The 12,690-nt window shown below is 43.9% G+C and overlaps 1 protein-coding gene across 2 annotated transcripts in view; it reads left to right on the forward strand.

The window, feature by feature from the left end:
• Positions 1 to 1,059: 1,059 nt before the first annotated feature.
• The window catches only part of lrch3 (leucine-rich repeats and calponin homology (CH) domain containing 3), a 129,276-nt gene continuing 117,645 nt past the window's right edge, over positions 1,060 to 12,690 (forward strand). The window contains exons 1-2 of one of the 2 annotated variants that reach the window (XM_034165316.1): positions 1,060 to 1,370; positions 4,929 to 5,073. In XM_034165316.1, coding sequence (XP_034021207.1) covers positions 1,133 to 1,370; positions 4,929 to 5,073 — 383 coding nt within the window. In that variant the 5' untranslated portion in view covers positions 1,060 to 1,132. The remainder of the gene's footprint in view (positions 1,371 to 4,928; positions 5,074 to 12,690) is intronic. The other variant, XM_034165317.1, reaches the window with a different exon arrangement.

Here is a 12,690-nt window from a genome sequence, read left to right on the forward strand (position 1 = left end):
CCAGAATCTGGATCCGATCATCACCAAACTTTGTTGTTTGATAGAACATTTGACTATGTTACACCCTAATTTTTTTCAAGCCTTTCTGCCTTGTTTTTGTGGAGTTAGAAACTAGAATGTCAAAATTCCCCTTATCCCACAATGGTGAAGAATCCTTTAAAAAATTCCTGGATCCCTTGTTCCTCTTGTCGTTTCCAACCACTCCACAAAATTTCATCAAAATCCGTTCAAAACGTTTTGAGTTATCCTGCTGACAAAAAGACAACCAAACAAACGTGACCGAAGGTAAAAAGAAAATAAAAATCAAGAGAATAAAAATCAAATCAAATCAAATCAACCATCGTCTATATGTGTTTAAAGGTTTGACTCAGATTACCCATTATACAAATAAATGCCGCTTCAGAAGTTCTTGAAAGAAACATTCATTTGCAGTGAGTTTAATGTGATCCGGTAACAAATCCCGTTCCTTCATACTCCTAAATGTGACAGTGTTCTTGATGGCACTGGTTGTAGCTACAGGTAGTGTAAAGTTTCCCACCACAGCATGTCTGGTTCTGTAACTATGATTTTCTGAACTAAAAGAAAAATTCCTAAACAAAATACAAGGTAACTTAGTGACAATAATCTTTCTGGTAAAAATGATCAGTGAATATAAAAGTCTGTCTTTAGCTAACAGCCAGTTTAAATTTTGTATGTATTGTGATGATATTTGTCCTGAAGTGTTATACGAGCAGCCCCATTTTGAATAATCTGTAATTTATTTATCATTTCTCCGGAGGCATTTGACCAAACTACTGGGCAGTAGTCCAGATATACTAATAGTAGTGTACTATTCATTGTACTACAACTGAGAAACCTTGCATGTCTTCAAAAATATTATTTATATGTTTTTTCCATGATAATTTTTAATCTACTACTACACCCAGCAACTTGGTCTCATGCACTTAATTTATTATCATATTATTAATTTTAATGTTTTATATTGTTTTTGATGAGTTTTAGACTCGGCTGTCACGTGACTCGCGCCTGTTGTTGTTGATGATGATGACAGCGCGCACGCGCAGCCTGGCCTCGGGCGCTGGGTGGGTTGGAGTTAGCCGTTAGCACTGGGAGCTAACTCGCTGAGCGCGTAATGGCGGCCTCGGTGTTGCTGGGGTTGGCGAACAGTTCGGGACTGAGCTTCACGGCGGGAGGCGGTAATAACGGCCTGGGACCGGCGGGCCAGGCCGGCCCGGTGTCCTGGACCCGCTCCGTGGACCGGGCGCTGGACGAAGCCTCGGCCACCGGCTGCCTGAACCTGAGCGGCAGGAAGCTGAAGGAGTTTCCCCGGAGCGCCGCCAACTACGACCTTACGGACACCACCAGGGCCGGTGAGTCAACCCGGAGTCCGCAGGGACCCGGTACCAGCAGGGACCCGGAGCCCTCAGGGACCCGGTACCCGGGCGTCAACTTGAGTGCCAAATATTTTTCACAGCAGACCGACGGCAGCTCGATCGGTATCCGCCTCTTTCGCTCCGCTAGAAGTTCATGGTGGGTTTTTATTGAAATGAGAAAAGGTGTCACGTGCTCAGTTATTTCGCTGTGCAGGTGAGGCTCAGAATACGGTTCCGGACAAACTACAGCACCTGTGAGTTTGAAAGGGTTAGCATGCTAACAGGCAGCTAGTTGCTGACGTCACAAAGTGGGCACGCCCATTCTGTCACTGCTCACTGTGACACCGTTTGCTCCTCATGTTTGGCACAGGTGCTCCGCCCACTGGGTGTAAACAGACCAATGAGGGACTCCTGTCTGTCTGTTCAAATCAAAACAAAAGATGACAGTCTGTGAGCGGAAACCAGGCTGCTCGGGAAGGCACATTTCTGCACGCACATGAAGGGTCGCCACCAGGTGGCAGATTAGCTCGAACGAGAACCCAGCCGATACATCGGCGATATGACCCCTTCAGGATTCTGTTGGCGTTATTTATAGCTAACATGACCATTTTTATTTTGCAGAATAAACAATGCAGAAAAACACTTTGGCTGTTGGAAATGTGTCATAGCATAGTTTTTCCAGCAGGGTTGTGTTTTTCAAGGGCTGGCAAGCTTTGTTAGGACCCCCATTGGCCCTCGGTTTCATTAGATAAAAGAGACGGAGGCAAAGCGACCAGCTGCCATTCCTTTGAAGTCAGAGTGGGTGTGTCTGGCACAGTGATGCGACGCTGACCTTGAAGTCCGTCTTAAAGGGACAGTCAAACTTGCTGCCTTCTGAACCCGGCAGTCTGGAGGTGTAGCATTATCAGACATTTTTATCTGCGCACAGTTAAATCTGCAGATAACAATAATTAACTTTTTGAGCTTTTATCAGCAAATACCGTCCAGCTATTGTTGGTCATCCCTACTTCTACACATGCATTTATGCAGTTACATATTTATTTTTACACTTTTATATCTGTATTTATACATTTTGCATTGATTCATGCTTGTATTTATACATTTAGTATAGTAAATGCGTTAAATACGCGGTATGACTCGGTGCAGGGCTCTCCCATTCTTCCATCATTTTGCTGTTGTTCTTGGCATTTTTTTTATTGTTTACTTACTTTTTGTAACGTTAGCATTTATTTTGACTTCGTTCAACCAGCTGAATGTTTTCACACAGTACAGAAGCCGGTTTGTGAGCGCTGCTGCTGCTGCTGCTGCTGCGTTCATGTACTGTTGGAAATTACAGGGCAAACTCAGCCTGTTTGCTTGGATTTTTTTTTATGTGGGTGAGGGGTCAGCTTCACTGGGCTCAGGCACCTTATGCAGGCCAGAATTAATCTTTTGTGTGGATACAATTAATTATTTTACCAAAAATAAAATGAAAACCACGCCCCTGCTACAAGCAACTGCTGAATTTGAAACAACAACAAAGTTGTGTAATTTCTGATGGTACTTGAACACAGCGGCCGGTGTCCTGTCAGGAGCTGCAGCATTCTGTCCATGAACTCTGAAGGGCCTGTGCAGAGAGAAGAGCCTGCTGGCCCTTTCAGTCTGACAGTTCAGAAGTTTTGAGGAGGTGATCCGTGATTGCTGCATATTTGTTCACAGCGGGGGAGCTTTGCAGGAGCGCGATCAGCCTCGTTGTAGAGCTGAGGGCCGTCACAATGTAATAATATTTCATGTCGTCTGTGGTGATCTCTGAGTGAATCAGTTTGTGTAAACCAGGCAGCAGTTTACAGAAGCGACACGCTGAGCATCAAGTGTGAAAAAGGTTTCAGCAGCACCAGACATTTGTGTGTGAACAGCAGAGAGAGAGAGAGACAGCTCTCACTCTCACTCCCTCCCCTCCCCCAATGGTGAAATAAGAGACAGACAGTTTTAAGTTTGCTTGTGACTTTAAATGGAAATATTTTCTCCTTTTTTGGGGGGGTGGGGTGGGGGAGCACAGAAGGACTCTGAACTTTGTGATCTGATGTTCTCAGCCCTGACAAGGAAGCAGTGTGTCTCCCTGTACATCTTCAAACCTGAGTGCTGTTTGCTTTACCGTTTTGAGAACGGAGCGCATTTCAGCAATGCAAAAAAAAAAAAAAAAAACCGTAGTGCGGCAAGGAAAACACATGATATAACGCATACATTAAAAGCAAACATTAAAACATTAAAAGCTGCAAGCAAATCTATGAACACAACAATGCGTGAAAAACGCTGAGTACGTGTGCATTTTGGGTGTACAGACAGCGATTAGAGTTTTGGTATTTGAGAGATTTGAGAAATATTTGGTGTGTTTGGAGTGTGTATTATTTTGGTGGAGTATTTAGTGTGTGTGGTTCGTGTGGTGGTTTTTGTTTTGTATGAGGCGTCTGAATGTTGAGAAAGCGCTCCTGTTTTTTTTTTTTTTTTTTTTTTTTTGTGAATTGGAGCAAGACGGAGCGCGCAGTGTGTCATCAGAGTCTGAACCAGACTGAGGATTCTGATGATAAAGGAGATGATCCCTCATTTGTTTTGAACGAGCAACCTGAGCAGGTGGACGTGCGCACAGAGCTCCACAGAGGTCGGATTGTGCGCTTCTCTTTGCAGCAACTCAGGCGCTGCTCTGTCCCAGCACAGAGTCCTGGAACGCAGAGCAGGATGCAGACACACACACTGCTCCAGCAGTGGTCCCAGGCCCGTTTCGTTTAAAGTGTTGAGATCAACATTAGCTTTGGTTTTGTTTTGTTCCTCTTTCGTTCCTTTTGCGCTTGATTCGCAGACTATTCAGTGATAGGAAAAGTGAAAAGCTCATTTGTCCACCTTTTCTCGATGATTTGTGACTTTTTGACATTTTGCTCTTCGTTCAGGAATCGTCACATGCCATGTGACCGGGCCATAAGGTGATCACCAGCAGCTACCCCTGAGATTCACTAACAGATCCAGAATTTAGAGGTTGAGATTGGTTCCATTGCTAACTATGAATTCTAATCGAATTACGTTTTTCCGCAAATCTGATTGGTTTGGTTAATCATAAGAGATTTCAGACCATAAAATGTTACGTAAACGGTGGCAAAATATTAAAACTGTTTAACATTTAATGGGTTACTCCGTGCTCTGTCCGTGTGTGTTGCTATGCAGATGTCAGTAATGGTGCTGTCACCTGTGTGTGTGTGTGTGTGTGTGTTTGTCCTTGTAGAGCTTGGAGGGTCTGCCTCAGATGGAAAAGTTCAATTTACTGTTTAGGCTAACTCAAACAGGAAGTAGCACAAAGACTGTGCATGACACACTGTGATGATGTCACTGTTTTTCTCATTGTACCAGCTGAGACTGTTTATGCTGCCCCTTGTGGACAGTGAACGTATTGCACTTAGCACACTGACCTGAAGAGTGTGTTTGAGTGTGTTGGGCCAACTGTGGTTCGATGTGTCAAAGGTCACAGTGCGGTCGTGAACCACTTCTTCACTGTCAGTGACGCAAACATTGTGTGTCTGTGTGCAGATTTGTCTCGTAACCGTCTGTCGGAGCTGCCGCTGGACGTTTGTCTCTTTGTGTCTCTGGAGAGTTTGACCCTGTACCAGAACTGTCTGAGATCTCTGCCAGACAGCCTTCTCAACCTGCAGTCCCTCACCTACCTCAACATCAGGTAACGTCCTCAGCGCCTTTCATTTAAGAGGAAACTGGAGCACCGCCCTCATAGAGCACAAACCTCCGCCAACACCAGTTTCCAATTCCACACAGTTTTACCTTGGAAAAAACTTTCAAGGTCAAAGTGCTGTGATTAAATATATACCTAATAAATGAAAGAAAGTAAAGAAAAGTACATATGTGTTTATGTATATGCATTATAAAGTGAAAACAAAACTCATAACGTCAAATATAACCCACCCACTCCCTGGATCCAGAACTCCAAACCCCAGTCACGTGTTACACCCGGAGCTCACGGAGGGTTCTGAGAAGTGAATCCCAAGGCTTTATTGCCGGCTCTTTGGCTCTGTGGACTCTGGCTATCGACAACTCCAAACAAGCAATGTCCAAGTATGTCAAAACCCACGCTTGGCAGGCATTGACATGAAGCTTTTTTAGTGTACTTGTTCCTGGCTGTTTACTTGTCCTATAGGAAAAGCTGGTTGTCCAGTTAACCCGTAAGTGAGATTCAAATTAAATATTTATCACATCTACTTTGCTGTGACATATCACTTCATGGAAAAAGTTAATACTGTCACTCTCCTGTGTGGGTGGTAAAATTCAATTTCCAAAAAATAAATTTTATTACATATTGCATACATAGCCTCTCGCCTTTTAATCTGTTAACCAAGACATAGCTCATAATGTTTCTTTCCTGCAATTGTTCATAATTGGGGAAAAATTAAAATAATTGGTAAATGCCAATATGGATCTGCTTCTCTCCTGTGTGTTTTCTGAATTCATCACTCTTCAATGCATGATCATTTGCCAGTATGTATTTTCTAAAGCAAATCAAATTCTTTTATTTCAACATTTAAAAATGACTTACTGGTCCGCAATAGAAGGAAAATCCTGACAGACATGGCAGTATATTATGTTGTCCTCTTCCTTGTGTCCCAGCCATGGATAATCCTGTGTCCAGCTACTCACAAACTTCCTCTCTCTTCCTTTCTCTTCATACCTCTTCTTTGAAGCTTCTACACTTGCAGGGGTTGATGCTTTTCATTTGACTGGCACTTTCCCTGGTATCTGTCCCGTTTCAGAGGTTTTAGAAAAGACATTCTGTTCAATATATTCTTCAAAAGGTGTGTTAATTGATGCTAGAAGATGCTACGAACTAGAGGGTGATACAGGAGTAGATTTTCACTCCTGTCCCACTCCCACAGAAAAATTTCTGTCCCATCCCAATCCCGGGCCACATTAAAAAAAAAAAAAAATTCCTGTCCCGTCCCACTCCTGGTAAAATGACTCCCACTCTCATTCCACTCCCATTCAGAATGACTCCCGCTCCTGTACCGCTCCCATTTTTCTCCTTCTTTTAGTTTTTTGGCTTTAGTGTTCTGCAGTTTTATTTCAAAAGATGTGGCAACAGAAACCGTTCAGCTGTGGTAATACAGGGAGGCACTTACTGCCTTAATAAAAAAAAAAAACCTTTACTAAAAGACACAAAACATAAATAATGCATGGCCTGTGGTCTTATAGTTTTTCCAAATGTGGTGGTGATGGACACGTAATGATCCTGACATTTACTTTGTCTTCTATTTCTGTAACTGCAGTGCAGACTGTATGAAACCAACACATTTCATGTTTTGTGAGGTCAGCTTCATATATATATATATATATATATATATATATATATATATATATATATATATTTGTGTGTGTGTGGTTGTTTCTGTTCCATTTCTGAAATTAAATAACTGCTATAAGGAAAAGTGTTAACATTTTATTGTTTTTTCAAACTTTGTAGTAGAACAAACAAAAACCAAACTCTTATGCCGCATTCACACCGGTGCGATGCGCGCGACAGCAGCGACAGGTTGCCATGTAATCCCTATGGAAGGACTCGTTGTGGCGCCAAGCCACGCAGCACGACGCGATGGACGCGAGTGAAGAAATTTTGAGCGATTGGCGCGTTTGTGTCGAGATACTGCGTTGCGTCATGTTGCGTTGCCCTCCTCCCCAACTTGAAAAATCTGAACTTTTTTGTTTTGTTGCGCTGCGATGACCAATCAGGGACTGAATATGTAGTGACGTGGAGATGTCTGTAGTTTGACTGAGATGGATGTGAACATGTCCTGTATCTGGTAGCAGCCTGTGAGCAGGACTTATGTCCCTTTTGTCCTTTATTTCACAATTATGACAGAGTTTTTTGGGGAAGAGCGAGCAGCAGCACCACAGCATGGCCAGCGGAGTTTTTTGTTTGTTTTTTTTTCATCTGCGTGCGTAAGCGTATCATCCGTGAAGATTATTTTATTTATTAACTACACAGATGTATAATAAAACAAATGGTGACTGGTTTCTAAACACAATTATGACAGAGTTTTTGGAGCGAGCATCAGCCCCACAGCAGGGGGAGCGGAGGTTTTTTTTTTTTTTTTTTGGAAATTGTTTACATGTGCGCGCATGAACGGTACAGAAGGTCCTCAAACTGGGTCCTGCAAAGCCGGAAGGACCGCTGAAAGCGGCCGTCATCCAGACGCAGCTCCTGCAGCAAATAATGATACTCCCCGAATTGGGAACGTCTCATGATGTTTCTCAGCTTTCCACAGCAACTCGCTCCGTGTGATCAAGGTCCGTCATGTTAACTTGACTGACAACCGGAGCCGGCGAGCGGAATGGAAGCTCCTCCTATTCGACAAAGCGAATTTGTGGCATCTGGTCGCGCCTGGTGTGAACGTGGCATTAGAAAGAAGGAAAAAATACACAAACGTGCAGGAAAAACTGAACAATGCAGACTGATTTGACTCATGATTTAATAATTAATAATTCTAATAATTTTGAAAAATAAAAATCAGGAGCTTGTTTTTATTCTGACTAGAGTTCATTTCCTCTTTTTTTTCTCCTCCTCAGTCACGTTTTGTGCTTGAACATTAAACAACTACATTAAGTCATCTAAAATAAATATCTGTGTAAAATAACAGCCTGTTAAAGTTCAGAGTTCTCAGCTGCTTTATGTGATTTCTGCTTCTGAACATCACTGCAGACTTTCTCCACATCAGGTTTTTTTAATCACACGTGTGTGATTTTTATTCTGTTCATTCATATATTCTCATTTCAAGAAATTTTGACCAATTTATTTCATCTCATAATTTCAGTCTAACTGTCACCGACACATGCACACGGAGTGAACAGGACGAACTGTCAGAACAGTCCATAGAGAAATAAAGGCAGCGTCACAGTTTAGTTTGTGTTGTTTTTCACTCTGTGATCAGCGCCCCCCCCCCCCCCCCCCCCCCCCCCCCACACACACACACACAGACGGCTTTATATTGTAAGGCAAGGCCATACAATAATTATGTAAAACCCCAACGGTCAAAACGACCCCCTGTGAGCAAGCACTTGGCTACAGTGGGAAGGAAAAACTCCCTTTTAACAGGAAGAAACCTCCAGCAGAACCAGGCTCAGGGAGGGGCTCATAGTGACCATCTTCCAAAATTCAGTCACAGGGAAACACTGCCAGAACATATGACCTTCACCAAGTTAAGCTTCCTCAGAGTTAAATATATCCCATTTATTATATGGCTAAGATGCTACGTGTGCTCTGATTGGCTGATTTCTGGTCTGATATTTTCCCATATCAGAACGTTACCATGACAGTCGGTCTGAATCGTGTATCAGATTTGCGTCTTTCTTTACAATTTTCACGGAGTGAAATAAAACAAAAAGCAAACAGAGAAAATGGAGGATATATGAGGTCTGTTAGAAAGTATCTGACCTTTGTATTTTTTTCAAAAACCATATGGATTTGAATCACGTGTGATTGCATCAGCCAAGGTTGAACCTTCGTGCGCATGCGTGAGTTTTTTCACGCCTGTCGGTTGCGTCATTCGCCTGTGAGCAGGCTTTGAGTGAGCACTGGTCCACCCCTCTCGTCGTTAAGGAAATGGCGGAATGATTTGGATCTTTGCTGCATCAATTTTTTTCCTGAAACTGTGAGAGACCTCCAGGTGGACACCATTCGGAAAATTAATATGGCTTTCAGGGACGATTTTATGGGGATTACACAGATTATGGAGTGATCCAGACGGTTTAAAGACTGCCCACAGCTGCTGAGAGCGCGGCGCGCGCCGATCGACAGGCTGACACCACGCTGAATCAACCAGATCATTTCCAACGTGAAGGCTTTGTTGATCCTGGGCGTCGTCTGACTTTCACAAGAAGGCAGAAGCACTTTTTTTGGCACATTCCACTGTTACAGGAGTTTTTTTCATGGAAAAAGAAGTGGATGAATGCGCCACCGTGCCGCTCATGGCGTGGCACAAAACCACCTCCGTGTTGGTCTCACAGGACGGCTTTCAGGTGGATTTCAGACGGCTGTCGGTTACTTTTCAGTCATGTGAATTTCCGAGAAATTGAGCATGAGCTGGACATGCTCCAACATGTCCTGTGAGCCTTCATCACGGCGTTGCTTTGCGCCATGCGGCTCCAGTGCGACGCGCGGAACTCCTCCGCACGTCTGTCTCAATGTGCCGAAAAAGTGCTGATGTCCACGTCTTCCGCAATTCCTGTGCTAGTCAGACGACATACCGGATCAAGACAGTGTCCAGTTTGGAAATGAACGGCACATTCCACTGTTACAGGAGCGGAGGAATCCCGCGCGTCGCGGCAGAGCCACATGGCGCAAAACAACGCCGTGATGAAGCCTCACAGGACATGTTGGGGCATGTCCAGCTCATGCTCAATTTCTCGGATATTCACACGACTGAAAAGCAACCGGAAGCTGCCTGAAAGCTACCTGAAAGCCGTCCTGAGAGACCAACACGGAGGTGGTTTTGTCCCGCGCCATGAGCGGCACGGTGGCGCATTCATCCGCTTCTTTTTCCATGAAAAAAACTCCTGTAACAGTGGAATGTGCCGAAAAAGTGCTGATGTCCACACCTTCTGCCTTTTTGTGAAAGTCAGACGACGTCCCGGATCAACAAAGCCTTCATGTTGGAAATGATCTGGTTGTTTCAGCGGGGTGTGAGCCTGTCGATCGGTGCTCGGAGCTCGCCGCGCTCTCAGACGCTGTGGGCGGTCTTTAAACCGTCTGGATCACTCCTTAATCTGTGTAATCCCCATAAAATCGTCCCTGAAAACCATATTAATTTTCCGAATGGTGTCCACCTGGAGGTCGCTCACAGTTTCAGGAAAAAATTCATGCAGCAAAGCTCCAAATCATTCCGCCATTTCCTTAACGACAAGAGGGGTGGACCAGTGCTCACTCAAAGCCTGCTCACAGGCGAATGACGCAACCGACAGGCGTGAAAAAACTCACGCATGCGCACGAAGGTTCAAGCTTGGCTGATGCAATCACACGTGATTCAAATCCATATGGTTTTTGAAAAAAAAAAAAAAGGTCCGATACTTTTCTGGGCTCGACAATAGCACTGGTCTGATGGCCCGGCGGCCTTTTTTACATGTTCCGGGCCACCACGGGCCAGTGAAGTTCATATTTCACTGGTCCGTATGGGCCAGTAAGAATTAAAATCGCTTTGGGCAGATTTATTAGTCTAATGCCGCGTTCACACCGGGCGCGATCAGATGCTACAAATTCGCGGGGGTCACGTGGCAACGGACGCGCCTCCTTCACCCGGTGTGTCGCTCTGCTTTTGCTGCGAAAATTCGCCCCGGTGCGTCATCAAATAAAAGGAGCTTCCATTCAGCTCGCCGGCTCCGGTTGTCAGTCAAGTTAACATGACGGACCTTGATCACACGGAGCGAGTTGTTGTGGAAAGCTGACAAACGTCATGAGACGTTCCCAATTCAGGCAGTATCATTATTTGCTGCAGGAGCTGCGTCTGGATGATGGCTGCTTTCAGCGGTCCTTCTGCCTCTGCAGGACCCAACTTGAGGACCAACTGTCAGGTTCACGCGCGCACATGTAAACAATTTAAAAAAAAAGAAAAAGAAACTCCGCTCCCGCTGCTGTGGGGCTGCTGCTCCTCCAAAAACTCTTGTCATAGTTGTGAAATAAAGGACAAAAGAGACATATGTCCTGCTCACAGGCTGCTACCAGAGACAGGACATGTTGCACCACTTCGCAATGTTGGGAACATTGCCGAAGTGCAGACAAACTTCGTCTACAGGCGCATCTTCTGATGTGGCGCAAATTTCGCTTCAACATCGACGCGTCATTTTCGCTTAAGCAAGATCGAGCGCAGTGAATATTATGAATTTCTTGAAACCTCCTGCCCCTGGGCAGAAACCAGGAAAGCAAAGGAAAGAACAGCTATCACCCTCAAAACAAGCACAGAAGAGGAAGGCTGCTGATGCTGAATATGAGAAGAAAAGGGTGAGGAAAACTTGGCAAACTTCCTGGAAGAAAAGACGGCCATAGCTGGAGCGTGATGAGGAGAGTGAGGTTGTCTTCTGTGGAACTTGTAGGGCCATGCCAGAATATGCTAACAAGTAAGTATAAATATACCATGTCCTGGTAGACAATGTGGTATGATTTCATACGCCAGTTTAAAAGTCTAATCAGTATGCCCTTGTGGAAACCCCACGGTGACAACATTAGCAAGGGAACTTGGTTTATGAAATTTAACATATTAATTTTGTAAATGATCAAGAAATAAATTTATTTTTGTATTAATGTCTGAGTGTTGAAAAAATTCCTATCAGTTACCTACCGACATTTTTTTCAAAGTTTACTCACTTTAAGGTTTTTATCATGTAGTATAAGAATTTTGTGTTTGTTTTCAAGTGTTTTTACATTAAGGAAACCCAATTCTAATGTCTGAGTGTTGATTTAAAAAATTCTTATCAGTTACCCCCCGGTTCGGCACAGGCGTGAAAGTATGGGCCAGTGATATTTTCATCCGGGCCAGTAACTTTCAGATTCTACTGGCCCTGTGGGCCAGTGCATAAATTGCCTTATTGTCAAGCCCTGCTTTTCTAACAGACCTCGTGTGTGTGTATATATATGTGTATATATATATATATATATATATATATACAGTGAGGAAAATAAGAATTTGAACACCATGCGATTTTGCAAGTTCTCCCTTTTGGAAATCATGGAGGGGTCTGAAATTTTTATCTTAGGTGCATGTCCACTGTGAGAGACATAATCTAAAAAAATATAAAAATACAGAAATCACAATGTATGATTTTTTAATAATTTATTTGTATGTTACTGCTGCAAATAAGTATTTGAACACCTGTGAAAATCAGTGTTAATATTTGGTACAGTAGCATTTGTTTGCAATTACAGAGGTCAAATGTTTCCTGTAGTTTTTCACCAGGTTTTCACACACTGCAGCAGAGATTTTGGTTCACTCCTCCATACAGATCTTCTCTAGATCTTTCAGGTTTGGAGTTTCAGCTCCCTCCAAAGATTTTCTATTGAGTTCAGGTCTGGAGACTGGCCAGGCCACTCCAGGACCTTGAAATGCTTCTTACGGAGCCCCTCCTTAGTTGCCCTGGCTGTGTGTTTGGGGTCATTGTCATGCTGGAAGACCCAGCCATGACCCATCTTCAATGGTCTTACTGAGGGAAGGTGGTTGTTTGACAAAATGTCACAATACATGACCCCATCCATCCTCCCTTCAATACTGTGCAGTCGTCCTGTCCCCTTTGCAAAAGAGCACCC

Source organism: Thalassophryne amazonica, unplaced genomic scaffold, assembly GCF_902500255.1.
Source record: "Thalassophryne amazonica unplaced genomic scaffold, fThaAma1.1, whole genome shotgun sequence".
Taxonomy (NCBI): domain Eukaryota; kingdom Metazoa; phylum Chordata; class Actinopteri; order Batrachoidiformes; family Batrachoididae; genus Thalassophryne; species Thalassophryne amazonica.